This window comes from Strigops habroptila, chromosome 10, assembly GCF_004027225.2.
Source record: "Strigops habroptila isolate Jane chromosome 10, bStrHab1.2.pri, whole genome shotgun sequence".
Taxonomy (NCBI): domain Eukaryota; kingdom Metazoa; phylum Chordata; class Aves; order Psittaciformes; family Psittacidae; genus Strigops; species Strigops habroptila.
Genome location: NC_046359.1, coordinates 39,095,178 through 39,116,112, shown reverse-complemented (window position 1 = coordinate 39,116,112; position 20,935 = coordinate 39,095,178). Strand labels below are relative to the sequence as shown.

At 37.9% G+C, this 20,935-nt stretch overlaps 1 protein-coding gene across 1 annotated transcript in view; it reads right to left on the bottom strand.

Annotated features, from left to right (window-relative positions):
- Window positions 1-20,935, bottom strand: part of USH2A (usherin) — a 367,116-nt gene that overhangs the window by 38,583 nt on the left and 307,598 nt on the right. The window contains exons 58-60 of the mRNA XM_030499989.1: window positions 18,495-18,653; window positions 17,705-17,867; window positions 11,494-11,848 (exon numbers count right to left, since the gene is read on the bottom strand). Coding sequence (XP_030355849.1) covers window positions 11,494-11,848; window positions 17,705-17,867; window positions 18,495-18,653 — 677 coding nt within the window. The remainder of the gene's footprint in view (window positions 1-11,493; window positions 11,849-17,704; window positions 17,868-18,494; window positions 18,654-20,935) is intronic.

Genomic DNA, 20,935 nt, shown 5'->3' with positions numbered 1-20,935 from the left:
AGCCTCCAGTAATATAATACCTTTAAAGGACATTACCTGAGTGAAGCGGAGTTGTAAGGACTGCAGGACCCACAGAATATTTGCAAATAGAAACAAGTTTCTAACAAAGATATGAAAAAGACAAAAGTTATTTTCTACTAGACCCTCAGGATGGGAATTAATTCCTGCTCCCTCTATCATTCATCGTAGTCCCTCAATGTGCTTTTACAAAGGAAGGCTCGTGAAGGGAAAGGAAAGGAGGAAGAAACAGTTTACGCAGTTTGGGTGGAGAGGGTAAAGCAGCCTGCAGTTGCCAGAGGTGTAAGAGATGTTTGATGCCTTAAAGGTTGTAACATGGCACCTGCTAATACAGTAAGAAAAAATCCTCTGAATCTAGTGGCAACTTTGGCAGGGGTTCTTCCAGCAAGCCCTCCACTTCATGGGTACAAAAATTCTCTCCACCCTCATAGTATTTTTGGCACTCATAATGCAGTTCAATGAGCATATCCTTTCCATATCTTCCAGCCTATCAGATGCTTTGGGGGGGGGAGGGGGGGGGGAGGGGGCATCTGCACCAATCTCTCTTTCTTTGAAAACTGTAGAGATTTTGCTTAATGAATGCTAAAGAAACAGACTTAAAAATACAATGCAGCTTTACCAGTTCAACAGTCAAACAATAAAATCCATTCATTATTGGTGCATGTGAGTAGAGTACAAAACACTTAGATGTTCCAGATCCCATGTGCCAAGCACTTCTGTAACTTCAGTCAGATAAAAAGTTCAAGCTGCTGATGGAAATACTCGTACTCTGTGATGCGATAAACTCACAAACTGGACTTTGTTTCCTCCTAATACAGATTACTACCCCCACACATTGTATATAATGAATCTTCAGACTACCATCCTCTAAAGAGCCTACTGCTTCCTGCCTTTGGATTCTTTGGAAATCAATGAACCAATCAACCATAAATTATCTATGTTTTGGTGTTTTCATTTGTGATCACCCTGGTACTGAGAAGCAGGAAGGATAGATACAAAGACTGTTTTGAACTACATTGAATCTGATTAGCTGTCTGGTTTGGGCTCAATTTAAATTTGTCAAGAGTAAATGTCCCCTCTCATCGTTCCCCTGGTCCGCACATGAATGAGACCTTCACACGATTCAGAAACTGTGCTGCATTTGAAGACAAATGCAAGAGCTGCCTGTCAGCTCATTCACCACCCAGCCAACTCAGTCAGCAAACTCGCAATGTCCCTTCTTCCATTCATCTGTTTGACATCGTCTAGTTGTGTTTTCAACATTGCCCAAACACATTTCAACCAGCATGAAGATCCAGCTGGAACTTGCAAGGCTGCGGAAGTTTCTGCCTTCAAAAATGCACAGGCAAGGGAAGTAGCATCTCCTGCTGCTCAGCAGACCCAGCATTGAGGTCCAAGAGAGCTGAGGTGGGGTGCAGCACCCCTTGGTTTCCAGCAGTCACTACCACAAAACTGGTACAGACCATTCCAAGTGTACCTCCCCTGGTAACATGGCTGTGCTAGGCGAGGTAATTTTACCAAAAGGTCTGCCATATATGAACTATTAAAATCTGCACGTGGTTTAAAGTAGAAGTGGTCAAACTCAGTATTCCAAATTGCATTGATTATAAACTTAGGTGATTTTTTTCTTTTGTATGGCTGTCTCGGAGTTTTTCCTTTACAAACTGAATAATTGCATGAGTGTTTTTGAAATGAAATCTCATTGGCTAATTATTCACTTCATTTATTTACAATTTAATTTCCACATTGTATGATGAATCACCAGAATCAGTCAGTTATGCATCTGCTGACTGGATAACTACTTTCATTTTGGTTTTAATAACAAATATGTTATACCTATTTTGAATAATTTTTTAGGATTGCTAACTCTGTTAGTAGAATTCACAGAGCTTTTGAGCTTTGAAATTATTTTAATACTCTGCAATTCTCCAAACAGTCTGAAAAACAACAGAAAGTCCCATTATGATCCAAAAGAATAAAAACAATGCTTCAGTTTGAAAAGAGAGTCCCATTTTGGATTCCTTTTTCATACCCAGTTAACTTTATATACAGTTACAGCATGATGTGATAAATTTATACCCCTCCATTGTCACCTGTTCAAAATGCATTGGAATACTCAGTATATTTTCTTTCTGCTTTTAGATCTCCATCACAGTCTGTATGAGAACTGGAATAAATAATAAGCAGCCACGTTTTCCCATACTGGAAAAGTTCCAGAAAGGAAAGGGCTCTTGACATTACAGAGCTAAAGGAGTTTTCAAGACACTTTTTATTTCCATACTCGTTCTTTTGTATGCTAGGTTGCCTGCCATTATGTTTATGTAATTCTGACAGTGTTCTTAATGACACACTAACAGATTGTAAAACACGCTGCTGGCATTTACTTGTTTTTTATATTTTTAAAACAATGTCCTTCATGTAACAGTAGTTAAGCGCGGCAGAAGGACATCATTAGAGCCATGGTTAAACTGTAATTTACACCATTAGGAAGGCAGGAGCAATTTTTATTGCCTGGCAATTTTCTTGCTGAAATATTTGGACCATATGGCTCAATTTGTGTAATAACCTTAATTTCAGCACCCTTCAGGTCTGCCTCCATCTCCTACGGAATGGTAAAATGCGGTTTAGCAGAAAAGGCAACTGTCTATACTTAGAGAGTTGAGATTAATAGCATGTCACGTCCTGTTTTTGGTGAAGGAATTCGAACAGCAGCCAGATGGTATCTCTACAAATAACTGTCAGGGGTCTTGATCTAATCAATACAATGTATTAATACATCTCCCCTCGCTGCTTCTCGAGGGGCTAGCGTGCAACATCTGGAAAGATTGGGGGGACCGCCAAGTAGAAAGCTGATCCTTTTCAGAATCAAACTGAGCCCAATTAATTTTTCATGTATACTTGATAACTGTTTCATAATGAGCTATGCGTCTTGACGGAGTTAGGGTTGGCGGCATGAGCGGCTTGTGCTTCCTATCCCCATTCAGTCCACTTACAGAAACCAACCCATTAATCAAACTATCTGGCATAAAACTGAAATCTCAGCTCAGCAAGAGATCAATAACCATCCTTAAAAAAAAAAGAAAGGCAACAACAAAGACCCCACCACAGAACAAGGCTTTAGTGGGCAAAAGTATCCAGGCATGACATTAGTAATTACTTTAACACAAAACAAAACTCAGAACCATACTCACCTGACAGGCACCTATAAGACAAAATTTAATATTACCTTCCTGTCAAAAAGTAACATTCAAGTCCATTAAAAATACACTGCCATTCTGCTTTCTAGATACAGAAGCCATCTGGCCCCTATTCACCATAATTGCTATTCTAGTCTCAAAAATAATATTTATATAGTGCTGCAAATTAACAGACACCCATTTCCACTCCCAGAGAGCTTTCTGTCAATAAACTCATGTTTAGCAATGTGCGGGAATTAGGGTCTTGCCCCCTAAAAAAAAAGAGTGCAGCAAGATTATACATGCATTCCAGTGCTTTTCGTAAAGTCTGAAAGGAGGAGAGAGAGAGGTCATTTGGCAGGCAGAAAAATGGAAACTGCAACAAGCAGAGGGGAGATGAGCTTGAATGAGGCTGTGAAGCTGAGTGATGGGAATGGATTCAAAAGGGAGCAGTAAAGAGAAAGGACAGGAGGTCAGCTGAGAATACTAAACTTATCTTGCATAGGACACCCCGTGGCTGTTTGATGAGAATGACATTGGTGGCTGTAGACCTGGATTAGATTCAAATGGAGTCCCCAGTGGTATGAGGCTCTACGTTATATTACCAATTCCCATGAGTCAGGTAGCTTGCTCTTGCTTTTTTAAAGAAGAGGTAGGATTCTCTGTTTGCTAAAATTACCCAATGCTTGTTAAAATACCCTATGAAATACAAGCATATGAGATAACACTTCTCAGACAATTAGAATAAAAGACCTTCTATGTGGAGGGGAGTGAGGCAGGGGGATAAGATGGCGGGGTGGGGAGTGGCCTTTCTAATTATCAGATGAAGAATTCCTGTATCTGTAGCTGTTGGCCATGACCCTGGGGATTTTGGGGAACTGCCCTATGACTTTAACAACAAAGACCGTTTTCTTGGAGTTGCCTGATATGTTCACTTAAGAATGTTGGTTAAACATGAATTAAAATCTAGTCAAATCCAATCAAGCATTTTTAAACAGATATCTAATTTGAAAAACAGCTGTACATATTATCCAATAAATTTCTGCCCCCTCCTACTTATACATGAAAAGCAGCTGTAGCTTACCAAAACCTTGGTTTTAAAGCAGATTTAGTAGAGTCACACACAACATGGCACAAAGGGAAGAACGTTCCTCTCATTTTATCTTCCCATCAATGTATGCTTAATGAGGGGAAGTTTTGTGGGGGGTTCTGTTTTGTTGATTTTGTTTCTAAAAATTAGAGCATATGCTGTCAAAGGTATTTTTCTATAGTGCCTGACTAGTTTAATCTTATTCTCAACTGGAATGCAAGACTTGCAGAAAAACATTGTAGAGAAAAGCATAAATATAAAGAATAGATAAAAACATATATAGAGAAACAGCACATGGAGCATCTGTACAATCTGATTTTAGGCATCTGCCTTTAGGCTTTGCCATGTGGTCACTCATTCTCTTATGTGCGCAAACTGAAAAGATAACCACTTCCACCACCATCTTTCTGTCAGAGGGTACCACCTTTTGAATCTGCCAACCTACCTCATCCTATTGTGTGGGTCAGGAAAGACCAGCTGATTAATCAGCTTAAAACCAACCACGTTCTTTTGTCTGACACATGCCAGTAGTAGCACACAAGTGTACTAGAGGAAAGCAGTCCTGTGTGAACAGTTACAGCCCAAGGATGGTAAATGTTCATGCCTTAGCTGTTCTGGAGGCTTCATGGCCTATAAAGGGCATTCATGCTCCTAACTAGGTTAGATGCTTGAAGTCAGACATTGTAAATATCCCTCAAAAAACCTAATTCTATATGTGTTTCGCTCATAAAAAAAAAAAAAAAAAAAAGGAAGGCCTGTGGAGTGGGTGAAAACTGGATCTTGCACAAGGAGAACCCAAGGATAAAATACACCAGATACTTCCAAATAGTCAACTAATTCATTTGTAGAAAAAAATTACCTATTGATCCAGGCTCTCTGGTCTAGTCAATCTAGAGTGTGTGGTTAGGCATGGTCAGACAGAACCCTATCAGTGTTCTTACTTCCACCAGCCCCAAAATTTATCGAAGGGCAAAGTTATGTTAACGTTGTGTTGCACACTGAATGAGGGAGAAAATATTCAGGAAAAAATGTGGTGAAATAAACTCCTTTGCTGTAACCTTCACTAATTTAAGTCACCAGTTGCCTGACAACATATTAAGACCTCACAGACACCAGATAAACCTTTCCCCGCTACCCCACATCCTAACTCACAAGGATTCTTTCTTGGCAGAATTCCATCAGACTCTAAAACTATGTTTCTGTGGCTGCCGGCAGCATCCAGGAGACACTGAAGTGGCCTTGGTTACAGAAAAGGTGGTATAAATAGAAGAGCTGAAGCCTCTCTCTTTCTCTCTTACCATTCTGATCCAGTTCTATTACCACAGTACTTCAAAATCATCAAAGTTGTGCAACAATCTATTTCATCCTTTCTGCTCTAATTATGGAATTCTGCATGTCTGTCTTGATAGGTGGGGCTTACTGAAGCACTTAATCAGTTTCTGGAGGGGCATCGTAGTGCCAATCCAAATGCTTATTTAAACAGAGCTGTAGTGCCAAATCCAGCATATTCTGCAGCAGCATGGAAACAACAGAATCTGTGAGACACAGATTGCCTCACACACTCTATTTTTTTTCTTAGCAGCCTTCAGTGTGAAGGAGCACTTGTCCTGTATTCATCCCGTGTAAGCTTAACAGGTCTAGCTGGGCTTTCCTGGCAAATAAAACAATTACAGCAATTCCAGTACAAGCCCTTCCTGAAACTGTGCTAACGAGGCTTGGAATCTTAAAACCTGCGTTTGAATCAGATGATTCATTTGCAAACCCATCACATACAACACACGCGTAGTAGGTGTGGGTCATTTCATTGGAATGAGAAAGCAAATGTCTCTATACATGAGAGGTCACCAGTTGTTGTAAGTTAAAGTCTTTTCACTGTTAGGCATAATTAAAATACTCTAACAGTGGTTTCAGTAATTTAAACATTGCAGTATTGTTGTAATATTTTTCTAGGCTTCAAGAGTTCACAATTGTTTGGTCCAATCAAATCTGGGAACACTGGAGAAGTTATCACCCATCAAGGTAATTACTTTCAAGTTGAAATAATTACTCCATCAATGTTAATGGTCTTTCAACTTCAATAAAGCACTCACCTGCCGATAATCACAGCTAACCTCTTGCTCTCATGCAATTCCCTCTCTATTTAGCAGGTTATATTACAGCCGTTAGAGTGGTCACTTGTCCTGAACAGCTGCTGAATTTCACTTTGATCAGCTGTGAACCATAAAAAAATTGGTCATCTGTGTATGATTTCCCCCTAACCCATAAGCCCTTGCAGAGCTAAGGAGATGATCTTTTGGCTGTATTAGGGCACTGCTGAGCACCATCTTGTTTCTGGTTGCGGCTACTTTTCACTCACTAACAGCAGCACAGTAGCCTAATTAACTTTTGCCCTCCACTGCCATTTACAGCTTTCATTCTTCACTAAGTAGCATATATTATGAATTTATGGCATGTTCAGGGATTCCTCCATTTACTATCATCTTTTCGTAGAGTGAAGTCCATTTCCCAGGCATGTATAAAAAAGTTTCACTGGTCCTTCTCTTTGGCATATTTTTTCTACAATCTTCATCCCTTCTTTTATAAGGAAGTTGTCATGTACAGTCCTGAATGCTGCACTACTGAATAATGTGTACAAGGATGTTAATAACTATGTGGTATCTCATCTGTAATGCTGCCAAATGTTTACTGGTCTATATGAGGGAAGAGAAATGAAGGATCACACACAGATGTAGTATTTCTGAATGTGAATAATAGAAAGGAACTAACTCTGGATGGAAGATGCCAGATATCTGTAAAATCCTGCATAGGAGGCATGTGTATATGGCAGTACTGGCCGCTTAAGATTATTTCTGATATGATATATTTGATACATAGTTTTTCAGCAACACTTTGTTTATTATTTTTACTCTGGTTATGTATTTGATATACAAATACATATGTTGGTTATAACAACATAATCATGCAAGTCAAAGCTTCATCCTCTTACCAAAAATCTCTATTATTATTGCTATTCTGCAATATGTCTACAGATTTCCCTACCTCAGATGAAGCATCTGCCAAGAGGCGTTTGGCCAGTGTAGTTATATACCATCTTCCCAAATAATGTAAAGTAAGCCAACATGTGTGTTCTCAACTGTTAGCATATCTGCATCCAATCCAAAGACTTTGCTGGTGCAGTGATATTAGCTAAGAGATGTGTTAATTTTTTACACCCCAAGCTGACATAGCTATGCCAAAAAAGCCTTGTAAGATACATTTGGCTTGAGAGCCTCATACTGCAAAACGCATTGTGAGTAGACCTGTGCTTCTGAGTAAGCAGGTGTAGGATTTCCCAGGAATAAGGCCTATAATGCTTACACCTATCTCTCACACCCAGAAACAAGCACATTGTACTTTCATATACACTCCGCTGAGAGGTGGATTTGCCACACCAAGGCCTTGATTCTACATGATAATAATGGGGGTCACTGCCCATAGCAGGCAGATTTTTTTCTTTATAATCCTCATCTCTGGATGCTTTTAATTCTCCAAGCACATTCTAACAGCTACATATCCTTATGTTTTCTACTCATCTTCTTGGCTTTGAATTCTCCTGCTCTTGATAAAAAACAAAACACTCAATATAATTGTCAGGGGAGAAACAGCATTACACGTCCACAACACATCTACCAAGAAAAAGTCCAAACTTACCCACAGATTTACCTCACAGCAATATTTGGAATACAGCAGTAAAAGAGCTGTTATGCTTTGATGCCATTTGGCAGGTAGTGCTTTATAAAGAAATCAGCTCTGGGTTCTGTGTTCATAAGCTTAAGCCCTAAGCGTACAGGAGTAAGAAGCATAAAGTGACTATCTAGTCACTTCATGCTGATTTCTGTACATGAGAACTTACTGTCAGTCCATTCTCCTATAAACACATCTGCCTCATATTAATATTGTCAATAAGACATTAAATATCATTCTTGCTTTAGAGGGTTAAAAAGAACTGGGAAGACATTGCGGGAGACACTTGTACTGCTGTAACCAGTCTTGACATGACTTTGTTCTGCAAATAAACCAGAATGTCAGTTTAACTTGCTGTCACCTAACATCTGTCACTACAGTCCTGGCCAAACAAGCTAGGGAAATGGGTGACACTGCTCTTTAACTGTAAAGCATCAAAATGGCTCACGTGTACTTCAGTTGCTTCTAATAGTGCAGGGAGATCCTCCTTCTGTTTGAGCGGCAGCCGCTTTTGCTCTTAGAACTGAATTCTCGTCTTTCCACAGGCAGCACAAAATTTCAAGAGGTCAGCAATAACCTTAAGGTACAGCCAGCCATACCTTTGATACATTAATTTAAATACAGCTTAACGCACCTTAAGTGGGGACTGAATAGCTGCAGTTTGGGAAAGTAGAGCGGGTAAGTCTGTCAAATGGTTTGAAAACCCAGAAGATGCTTCTCATTTGGCTCTGGAAATGGATGGAAACGAAGCTGTCAAATTAGAACAGTCTGCAGGGACATTAGTGAGAGCTTAATTTGCATCCTGCAGTGTCACAGGGATTGTATTTCTACTTTGGGTTTTGGTCTAGCTTTATGTCCTGTGGTAGACAACCGGGGTGCAACTGACAAGAGCAAGGGTGGGATCGGCTACTGTGATTCTAGCAGTGCTTTTTTCCTGGAATAATATAATGGGATAAGGATGGAATCTAACAGATTAAATAAAGGACCGAACTCATTGCTCACTTAATACTTTAAGTCTTGCCTGTAACATGGAAGCTTGTGTGAGAAAATGACTAATGGCATATCCCACAAGAGAGCTCCAATAGAGATGCTTTAGGAAATTAAATGATTTAGCCTAGTACCCCTGAAAGCTATATTTTAAAGGGGCAGAAGTTTAATCATTGGAATGCTAGTTCCTTCAATAAAATTACATTTTAATTAAAGTGTCTCATTCACAAAGCTACAGTAAAGGGTATATCAGCAATTTCATGATAAAATTCTATTTTTACGGGGTTATAACTTTGGAAGTTGGTGTCCAGGTTTTTGCCTGCTGGGATAATTGACCTGACCTCCTGAAGACATCTTTGATAACAGGACTCTGTGCACTTTATGTCAATAACTTTGATTCAAAGCTTTAGCTGTTCTGCTATATTCAGAAGAGTTAGGATTCAGATCTCAGCTACTTGGTATAAATCAGCAATAACTCTACTCAGTTAATGCAGCTGCAACAACTTAAAGTGAGTGCAACTGGTGGAAGAGCTGTGCAGAAAGATTTCTCCCCAAAGGGAAGTATAATATCTAAAAATGAAAAAGGGTAGCAAAAATAATAATCAATAAATGTTCATGACAAAGGACAGTAGAAAAAACATGCAAGGCAGCTTTGCTGCAATGCTTACTAGAACAGCTATACATATGCTGCCAGAATGTCATTTTGATTCAGGATAGTGTTTGGGGAAAATAAAGGATTTTGGAGCCAGGAAAATACTAATTCTGTAAATAATAGCTTGTTAATTTAAAAGGCTTTTAACTGATGCTGTTAAAGAAACACACTGTGGCAACATTATTTAAAAGACCATTTTGGTAGGTTTTATTACCCACAATACAACCATCTTGGACATTTTCTGTTGTTGTTGGCATGCTTAGAAGACGTTGCAATGCATGACCAGCCAGGTCAGTTCCAATGCTCAGCAACACACTGCATGCTGCAGAAGCAGAGTATTAGGAGAAGCCCTGTCATTTCACTGTGTTTGAAATCTTAGGTGTCCCATCACAATTATGATTGTGATTATATTTTTTTAAGCAAGTTAAGGGAGCTGAGTACCACAATGCTACTGAAGTTCAATAACTTTAAAATCCCAACCTACTTTTTAAAAGCTAGCAATGCAAATGCAACTACTTCAGAAGCCAGTATATATTCCTATCATTCAGTTCAGGAACTTTTTTCTTTTTCAGAAAAAGATGTGTTACAGACTTAATCCCTTCTGGCTTCCAAGAAGCTAGACACAAAACTGCTTTGGAACCATATGATCACAAGAGTACGTAAGATTACTGAGCTGGAAACTTCTCCCACCTCATCATGTCAAGATTTGTCTGAGTGAGTTACTTTCGGGTATTCCAGAGAAAGCTTTTTAGGATCCTACTTGAATTTCAAACAGATACTTTATAATTGGGGTACTTAGGAATTTAGGGGATTTCTGATGTTACTCAATACAAACACAGCCTATGAATTCAGTGCAAGGTGGCCCTGTCCATGGCAGGGGGGTTGGAACTAGGTGATTTTAAGGGATTTTAAGGTCCTTTCCAACCCAAACCATTCTATGATTCTATGATTCTATGAATATCACTTTGGGAAAATTCTAGGTTTATGAAAAGGAGATGGCACTGCTGAGGAAACACAACTTTATTGCAACCTCCCTAAACATTTTCTAAAACTTATTGTCAGAAACAGTCAAGTACAGCCGCTATCACTAATAGAAGCAGTTCAGTTCAACTATCTATAAGCTGTCTTTCTAGAGAAAGACTAGAATGTAATATATAAATGGGAAGAGCACAAACCATAACTAATTTTGTCACTGATCTACATAACATTGTCAGTCAGTTCCCAAAACAAGCTGCCCTTTCCTGAGTCTACCCCTCCACATACTGAATAGAAACGTAACATTTGCAGACATTCATGTTTGGAAAGTCCCTTGAAGGGAAAGACATGTTAGGAGTGCAAAGTAACATTCTAACATAAGTACATGTAATTAAAGTAAAAATAGTTCTGCTGTTATTACTGATGAATTCTAAGTGTAACATGCAAAGGCACTGCATACATGAACTGTGTAATTACTAATGAACTCATTTACTTTGTGATTCCAACTGAATTATAAAACTATATACAAGAAGGACTGTTTTTGTTGTTCTTTGTGCATATCCTGTGCAACTACTTCAACAGTCAGACAAAAAGCTTTCCGAGTAAGACTGCAAAGTTAGGTGCATGTGCTTCATTCCTCCAAACATGATCCATCTATGCTTTTGAGTAATCTACTTGCCTTTACCAGGAATTAGATATTAATGTGAAATATTTCAGTCTGCATTGGGCCAAACACAAAATTTAAACCAACAAAACTACTGGAAATTGGACCCCCCACTTTTCCAATCAGTGTTGAATAAGATTTTAAAATACCACAGAGATCAAAGCAGAGTAAAAACAACTTACAGCTGGTTTTGTGATCTAATTCTTACCATTACGGTTAGTGCTGTAACAGCTGGGCTGCTAAATGTTGGATCACTGCGTTTTTCTTGATAGACTACTCGATACAGAGATATAACTCCATTGGGAGAGGCAGGCTGGGTCCAGTTCAACCGCACTGAGTATGCACTTGTTGCTTGTGCCCAAGGGGCTCCCATGCCCAATGGGGAAGCCTCCAGAGTTTGGGTTGAAGCCCACAGGCTGTCCACTGACCCCACAGCATTTTGAGCTCTGGCACGATATTCATAGAGGGTAAAAGGCTGTAAAGCATCGGATGCATCAATGAATTCCAAAGGTCCTTCAGCCCAGATGAACAAAAGCAGCTCTTCTTGACTGCCCACAGGACGTCTGAAATTAAATCAAAGGTAATGTGTTCAAAATTTAAAAGAACTTCAACAGTCCCGTGGTATTAGATCCTGAAGTTCTAAGTTCAACCTTTACCTCAGAAAAGTAAAGAACTCATTTCTATACATTACACACACACAGGGAACTGCCTATGACGGCATCTTAAAAGTGTTTCCCTGAATTTATGTCAGGTGCTGAGTAGTGAAGAAGAGATTTTTGAGGTAATCATTTAATTACTCTCCTTTATCTAGCAGAATACTCTAAAGCATGTCAAACAAGAGTGTTGTCACGGTCTGTATTACAATAGCATATTGTCCTTTTAGGATAGAACACATTAGATATGAGACTTCGAGAATTTAGAACATGAAATTTTAAATCCATACGTAGTTGCTAAGCAATGACTTGAATTACAGTCTGGGTGCACGTTTTCAGCATTTCTGAAAATCAAACTATTGATGTAGGTACTCACCTCAGGATCCCGCATTTATGGAAAACTAACAACCAATTTACTTGAGAAAAATGTTACCTAGTGAACAAGGGATAAATAATCTATCATGCCCTCAAAGCCAAAGCAGTGCACTTTTAAGTTCTGGTTTGCTCACAATAAATATTGCACTTGTTCTTGTGAATGGAATAAGTAATCCCTTGTACATAAACTTAGCAGAATTTGCAGCGTCAGCACAAAACTTGTTAAAATATCACAAGTAGTGCTTTTTGTAGGGAACTACATTTTTTTTTCCATTGCTGTCTTTGTTTAAAAATGCAAAACTAAGATATATGAGGACAATTACTGTGCTTTTGGCACAATAGGGTTTTATTTTTGTACATATATGTATACATATATACATATATGTATATACACACACACACACATATATGCACATATAAATTTATATATAGCATTCCTACTACAGATCTTCTTGTGTTAGACCTGATGATATTCAGGGTATCAGGGGAGATTACAGGTGATCCTCAGCGCCTTTCTAATGTGGCCCCTTCTAGTATATAATTTACAACAGTTGTAATAAGGCAAGCACTCATCTTCAAAACAGAGTTATCAAATCAATTCTTTCACTTGGCATAAAAATGTTTGTGTGAAATTAAGTTGGTTACATTTAAACACTGTGATAAATCTCAGTGACGGCTGTGCTGTACTGCACATGAATTTAAGCAGTTCCCCTACTCTTCAGAGGAACCTTGGCCTTTGCAGAACATAAAAGCACTTTCACCCTCCATGCCAACAACAAAAAACCAAATTACATTATCTGCCACTTTTATTGCAAGTAGGGCAAATTTGCAGAAGTAAAATTGGTTTGTCTGCCTACTGGGTGTCATCATCACTACACACACACACAGAAGCTAAAGAACATTTCTCTGGCAAGAGAAAATCTCTTTCACAGAATTCTGTCGGATTTTATTTTGTTAGATCAACCCAGGAATTACTTTAAAAACATAAAACACAACAAACAATTTCTTTTTTCAAACTGAGAATCTTAGCTGCTTGCAATAGTCTATTCCCAGGTATTTACATGGAAATATGAAGAACATAATGAATACATGTGTGTACACAGCTGTTTATTCATCCTTTGTGTATATGATATATAAGACATGTATAAATACATTATTTTTTTATATGAAGCTAAAGAATTTTTGCTAAACTCTGAGTTAAGCAGGCTATATGGACACTGCTCAGTTTAAAAGGATTAAAGTGTGGTTTGAAAAGCAAAAGGAAAGTTTTGAGGTACAGTGTCACTAGTATAGTGAAATAGGCCAATCGTAAGATGTGTTGATACTAAGTAGGCAGAACTGGGTGAAGAAAGGCAGGTAGAACAGGCAGGAAAGATTCCCTAGCAATTCTCTCTATTGCAACAAAATGTCTGGAAGATTTGAGGTACAAAATTTCCCATTGATCCCAAAATTCCATCAGCTATTTTTAATATACCTCCCGATGCTCTATTGCAATGGTATATTAAGCCTTATGTAGAACTCTCCCTTAGATGCTGTTCACTGATTTAATGCAAGACATAATTCTGAAAGGTAAGTCACTACTGTATCTTTCTTCTGTACCTAAAAGTATAGTCTTTTCCCTGTGTACTCAAAAACATACCTAAAAAAATCTGTCGATTAGTGAAAAAAAAGAGAGTATAGTTTAGTGCAATAATGTCACATTTAATATGTCTTGTCTGACCGAGCAGTATGGCACTTAAATGAATACACAGATTTATGTTTTATAAATTTTTGAGACTGTGATAAACAGTTTTTTCACACTGAAAGATCAAATATGCCACCAACTGTAAGCTCATCCACAAGCAAAGCAGTACGATGTAGTCTGGTTAAGTATTTAGATCTTATTACTGCTGAATATTTAATGAATGAAACTTATGGTTAGGTAAATGGTTCCATCTGTAGTGCTAAAACCCAGAATATCTTCATGTATGAATAAACTTTGAACAGAAGTGGTTGAACAGTCTGTAATCATTTCAACCATCCTAAGATTTAAGATTCAACTGCTCATTTAACTGGAAGTGTTTCTTATGTACAATGAGCTGCAAAGGAGAATAACATTTCCAAGAGCTGGAAGCTGTCTCTTAATCTGCATAGTCTGATTTGCTGCTTACATTCATTTAAAAGATGCTCAGAAATAGTTATTTTTATAAGGGCAAATTCTCCTTGCCCCACTGCCAGTCAGAGCCAGATGACATAAAGAGGAGAATATAATCTTCTTTGTGACAGATAACTGTAGAGCTGTATGCAGAGAACTGCAGCAACACGAACTGCAACACACACCCCTCGGCTTTCTTATATGGAAAGAGACTCAGTGAATCCCTGAGGTCTTACAGGTCAACCCAGAATCATTCTTCACGTGTTTTCCTTTCACCATGCAACATGCAACATGCTTGGCAGTGCCTGCCATTTTTCTTACCAGAGTGGTAGTGAGTTATTTCTAAAAATGCTGAGAAGTCCTGAGGTAAAATTCAAATGATTTGGGAATCATACTGTCAAATGTGGGGGAATAATGCAACATCAACAATGCTCCCCTCTACAATATCACATCCAATTAAACAAAGTGGCCTCCCTTACCATTTAGATTCAACAAATCTATACTAATGTAGTTTGGATGTTTTTCTTTCTGTTATTCTTTTTTTTTTTTTACAAGTTTTTGTGTAAAACAAGTGAATAAAAGGAATTTGAGATTATTGTGTGCAACATGCTAATTTGGATTAGGTATTATATCAATTACAGGTATAAATAAAACCCTCCAGAAGTTCTTATAGTTAATGACATACCCATCCATAAGGATTCTTATGTTAAACCACCTACTAATATATGTGCCTTGCAAGCTGGCTTGGGTGCAGCTCATAGGTAAGGGTAGAAGTGTAAGCAATTAATTAATCATAAAGAGTCAGTCTAGAAGCCTCTATGCTGCAAGTCACACCAGTCAACAGCCACTGAGACTTGGCCTGTTAATTTTTCAGCTACATTTTCACCATGACGATTGCTCAGCTAATGAGAGCAACATTACAATCTCACATATTACATACTTACATGTAATCTTAATACAATATATTAAGTAACACAATCTTAGTGAACATGACATAGGCACTTTGACAGAAATTCAGACACTCCTTTAAGCAAAATATGAACCAAAGTTACATATAATTTTACAGGCAGTATTTCTTTCAGAGTCATCTCGTGCATCCTACACAGTGCATGCTGGTGGCCAACAGAGAGCAGTTCCATTAGCTGATGTAACCCGTGCCTTATTAAAATACAGCAAGAAATACATCACCTATTTCTGTAATATTATTTTTGCAGACTATGGTAATGATGAACGGGAAGAGAAGTCGATTAGGTGATTATCTCATGAACCGGATCTTTTCTCATTCACAATCTCAAGCAAGTTGTGGTCCTTGCTAGAAAAGTTTCGAAGCTTCAGATCTGTGTTTGAAACTGCTATATGAATCTGAAATGAAATGTCACCATCATCTCTTTCATCATAAACTAACATTTTAATTTTTTTGGTGGCTAACAACATGTGTGCAAAATTGCAAGTGCTTTTATGATACTAGAGGAAAGCACGAGTCCTGCCATTTTAATGCAAAGACCTGCACACACACCAGCTCCCCAAGCATTCCAGGTTTTGAGTTAAATGAATTTATTTTGGTGGTGATACAGTAAGGAAGAGGGACATGATGAAGAAGAAATTACATGCCATAACCTCCCATAGAAATACTGCAGTCTTGCTGCTATAACAATGTAAGGCTATGTGTGGCTACAAAATGAAAAAGAACTATGTGCTTACATCCCATTTCTGATTTTTTTTGCAGCTATCTGAGAAAGATTTGATATTGTTGTTGTCTAAGCACATTTAAACTTCAGCTGAAATAACTGCCAAGTGATTCATGCCTATGTAGGTGAATATACCGATTGTATCTGGAGCCCCAGTGCGCCATTTTCATTTCACTTTAAATAAAAAACAAAATGTATCTATGTCAGTCAGTGCCCTTCTGCTGTACTCAGAGGTATCAAACAGGCTACAATTATGATTGTGAAGTGATTGTGTCACATTGGAGGAAGGTTTATTGCTTTTGAGTCTGCTAGGCAGTAACACATTCTGTTTCATATTACTCTTTATATCATTGTTTGGCTGTGACTAGAATAATCAAATGCCATCAAATGCTGTCAAATTCAATTTACAGTATTTTTCACTGAAGCAGGCTTTCTGCATTATATTTCCTTTTTTCCCCTTTCTATGGTTGCCATGGAATAGCAGCAGTAATCATCAGCTTTATTTACAAAACCAACAGAGTGAAGACATGTCTTGGGCTATAACATATACTTCATTCCTCTTCATACAGGGGAGGGACTTGGGTTTTTTTGATCAGATAATTAAAAAAGAGCAAACAAAGGATATTTCAAGACAGCAGGAATTTTTAGAGACTACTAATGTATTTAAGGCAAAAGTGAATTTATATTAATTATCACTGCTGATTTCGAATGGTAATTCAATTCCCTGTCTTCTCAGTCACAGCTCTAATATAATAAAATATCCCAAACTCTAGGTTCATCCCAGCATGTGTCTGCCACACATATTTAGAGCTGATAAAACCAGGAACTTCAGAGTTTAAGTTCCTTTCCAATACATGGCTTAAGTTTTATATTCTCTGCCTTTCTGAAGCTATTCAGGAGCTTTTATAAAAAAGCCAAAGGGCACAGCAGTCATCAGTGTTTTGCTACTTTGATACTTCCCTAAACACAGCTATCTATATAGAAAAATCCTCACACAGAGCTTATGAAGCTCCTCATAGGGAGTGAGGCTGTGTCAATCAACCACCTAGACAGGGCAGCTGAATACAAACACTAAGCAACATAAATAGGTGCACTGTTACCACACTCCAAATTACTTACAAACAGAAGCATAATTTATCTTGGAAAACTGCTCTGTATCAGGAGCCTAGATACCTTTTTTTTGATTTTAAAAATCTCAGAAATGGTGAATTACTCCTGTCTCCATTCCAACATTCTCAACTGTCTATCAGAGAGGACTGAAGAACATACCTAGCAGTTGGGGTAAACACAGTGAGAGTATATGTCTTATAATATTTGTCTGTCCCTTTGAACTTTTGAAAACATATTTTCACCTGCTTTTTGTCATTTCTAGATCAGGAAGGTGATTCTTGCCTTAGCTCTTATTCTCAACTTGTCCATTCACAGATCAGGATCTTACCTTAGCATTTGAAATGTCATACACACTTTATCATGTACTTCTACACTTTTTTTCACTTCCTAGTATATCAAGGAATAAAGAAATGAACAGTTCAATGAGACTAAGAATCTGAGGTGATAAAAAGTATTTACCTGTGAATAAAGTAGTTAGTAATAATGCCGTTTGGTTTCTTAGGTGGTGCCCATTTCACTTCTATGAGTGCAGATCCCATTGCTTTAACAATAGGCGGGCTCAGTTCTCTAGGAGGTGCTTCAGCAGTTCTTGCATATGTTTGGCCACCCACTCCACACCCACCTACAAAGCCAGAGGTTTCCTTAGTGATGAGAGTTCTTCCTCAACAAAAGGTACAGTAAAAGCAAATGAATGTCAAGTAAAGAATCTCCAATGAAATTGTGCCTCATTTCATTATTAAAAACTCACTTAAATTACTGTGGTTTCACTGACTAATTACTGCTGATTTTCACCAGTGCAGGTGGGGAGAGAATTGGTTCCAAAGTGTCATTTTAGGAAGATTTATTTCAATAGGATTTTGAGAATTTCCATTAAAGGCAAGGAATTTTGTAATATTTGGGCTTTTCTCTCCTGTCTTTATGATTACCGCATCTTGATGGTGAACAGTTACAGAACTGATTTTGTTCTGTATGCACATTTCTCAAAATCGTTAAGCTATTTGTGAAGAACTTTCAATAAAATGGCACATATTACCTAAAATACATTTTTTAAATCTCCATTTAAAATATTCATGATATAACGTGGAGAAATATTTAATGCTTCATTTGGCGCTAGGCTTTCTTCATACTAGGTAAACACTGAACTCCAATGTAGGAATAAGATTTTATCTGTTCTGATGAGTTGAACCTATCTGGAAAAATCTGCATTCCCTTCCCAGTCACAAAGGTGAGACTTTGAAAATCATCTTACCATTCTGGCATGCTTGTATTCTTATCTCATACAGGGTGTAAGGATCCAGGCCATCGACAAGAGCAAAATGTGCACGTCCTACTGGCTTCACTAGTAGAGAGGGACTGCTCGCATTCAGTAAGATGTTGTATTCCAAAGGCACATTGATAATGAATATCCCTGTTGTGACACAGAGAACAGCCAGTGGTTATCTGAAATACTAACAACAGTGCAGGACAACTTCAAAGAGGCACTGATCATATGCAATTTTAAATATAAGCTCCCTCTGGAGGTTTTACCTACTGCCTCTTTTTGAAACTACAGCCATTTAAACATAAACTGAAAGAGATCCATTTGCAGATCACAACTGGAAGGCAGACATTACAGTTCTTACTTAAAAATCTAAATTCAGTTCAGTCAATGCATGTGTTGCAATTGCTACTTCCAGGAAGAATGACCTTATGACTGAGAACCAGGCAGCTTTTATTTCTTTATTCTGGAAGGGCAACAGCTACTAAGCACTGCTGCTTGAATGGAGAGGCATATGATCAAAAAAGTAAATTTCAACCATTCAGCATATCCCTTTTCAGTCCAGCACCAGTAGCTGAGTGTAAGTTTTTAGCCTGCTTTACCAGTAAAGAACAATATACTAGCTTGAACCAAGAAACATATTGTTTCAAATGATATAAAAACAGGTTACTTTCTGTTGAAGAAAAAAACCCTCAATTTTTACTATTTTGTTGTAATTCAGACATTTTCTCCATCGTTCCTCTTCCAATGCTGTCAATTCCTAACTTTTCAGTTCTGTTGAAAAGCTGAAAAAGCAGTTTCTTTAAGAGAACAAGCTAAGCCATAAGCCATCGCCTTAGAATGATTGGTACAGGTTCCTGGATCTTTCCTTGTTTCCTCCCATGACTTCTTGAGGGTTTGTGGGAGTTTTTTTGTTTTGGTTTGGTTTTGTTATCAGGAAATAAGCTGTAGGCTAATTATTTTTTTGTCCACTATAGACTGTTCTATGCAGACAGCAGCAATTTCATAAACCCAAGAGAACACCCAAAGAATAGTGTCTGTTGAATGTGTTTCCTCTATTCTGCAGTCACGGAAGGCACAATCTTAAGAAAGAATAAAGCAGAGAAGGTACCTTTCTGAAATGAGTCAAGATGTGTCTGATGAATAAGAGCACATCTCGCTTTCATGCAGCACCTACTTTAGCTGTCGCAGAGACATCTTTGTGATTTGACCAAGAACCAGATGCCTATGAACAGTTCTGAGACTTGTCCAGATCTCAAGAATCTTTCCATTCCTAATTGTGGTTTTGGCCCTTCTCTAATAAAGTATCTACATTGATACTATCAACTCGAAGCTACAAAGACAACTTTTTTTCCACTGTTGTACATCTTTTAGATGTCTTTTTTTTGGCTAATTATATATGTGATTATGCACATTAACTAGAGAAAAAATAAAGGTATATAAGAAATCAGAGAGATTTCAAGTTTATTTGTGGTACTATAAATAACCAATGTGCTTTGGAAGATCAGAAAAATCTTTGAAATATCAAGTTTTTACAATTCTCAGAAGAGAAAGCAGACATAAAAATCCCAAAGAAAGAAGATGCTGCTGCCTCACTAGATGGTAGACAAAGGAAATGCCATTATACTAAAAAAATCTGAAAAGAAAAAGCCCCGAAGCGGAGGCATGACTTCAATTTTATTCAACTGCTCAGCTTACAGGAAAAAAACAAAGATGCTGATATCAGTCATTGGAAGAGGTGAAGGAAGAAGGAGACAGAAAGTGCAAAAATCCCACTGCAAAATTTTCCTTTCTCAATGTAAAAGGTTCAAGAAAAACACCAAGATCTAATCATTAAGAACAGATCAGCAGAAATGCAACTTTTAAAGTCATACAGGATGTTACAGAGTAATCTGGGAGGTGATCTTGAAGTAGATGGCTTCTGCAAAAAAGAAAACTACTTTTTGGCTGTGATATATGGAAGATAAAATGCTTTGGAAGAGTGCATTTGAGTGTGCATTGTGTAATGGTACCAGTAGTTAAAGATGTATTATTACATCTAAACTACCTTCTGTTGTTGTTGTTTTGCTATGATTGAAGTGCCTGTAAAGGACATAATGGAAGATCTGAAAGTAAGAGCTTGATGTGGTAAACAGCACGTCAAATAGGAACCTTTTTTTAATCTCCTAGTTAAGGTCCTCTTCTTCTCTAGTCCTGACAACAGACCAGGTATTTCAGCTAAAAAACCTCGCTATTTTATTAAAGTGACACAGAATTCACTTTTGTGCATCTGATCAGTGCATTTCTAGGCAAAATTCACCGGAAACCTTTGAAATTAGGACTATTCAGAATGCTTGATTTCCAAAGGAAGATTAAATACAAACAAGGACAGCTGAATCCAGCCATCAATATGCAGCAGAGGACGCTTATTTCAAAATGATTGACCTATCCAT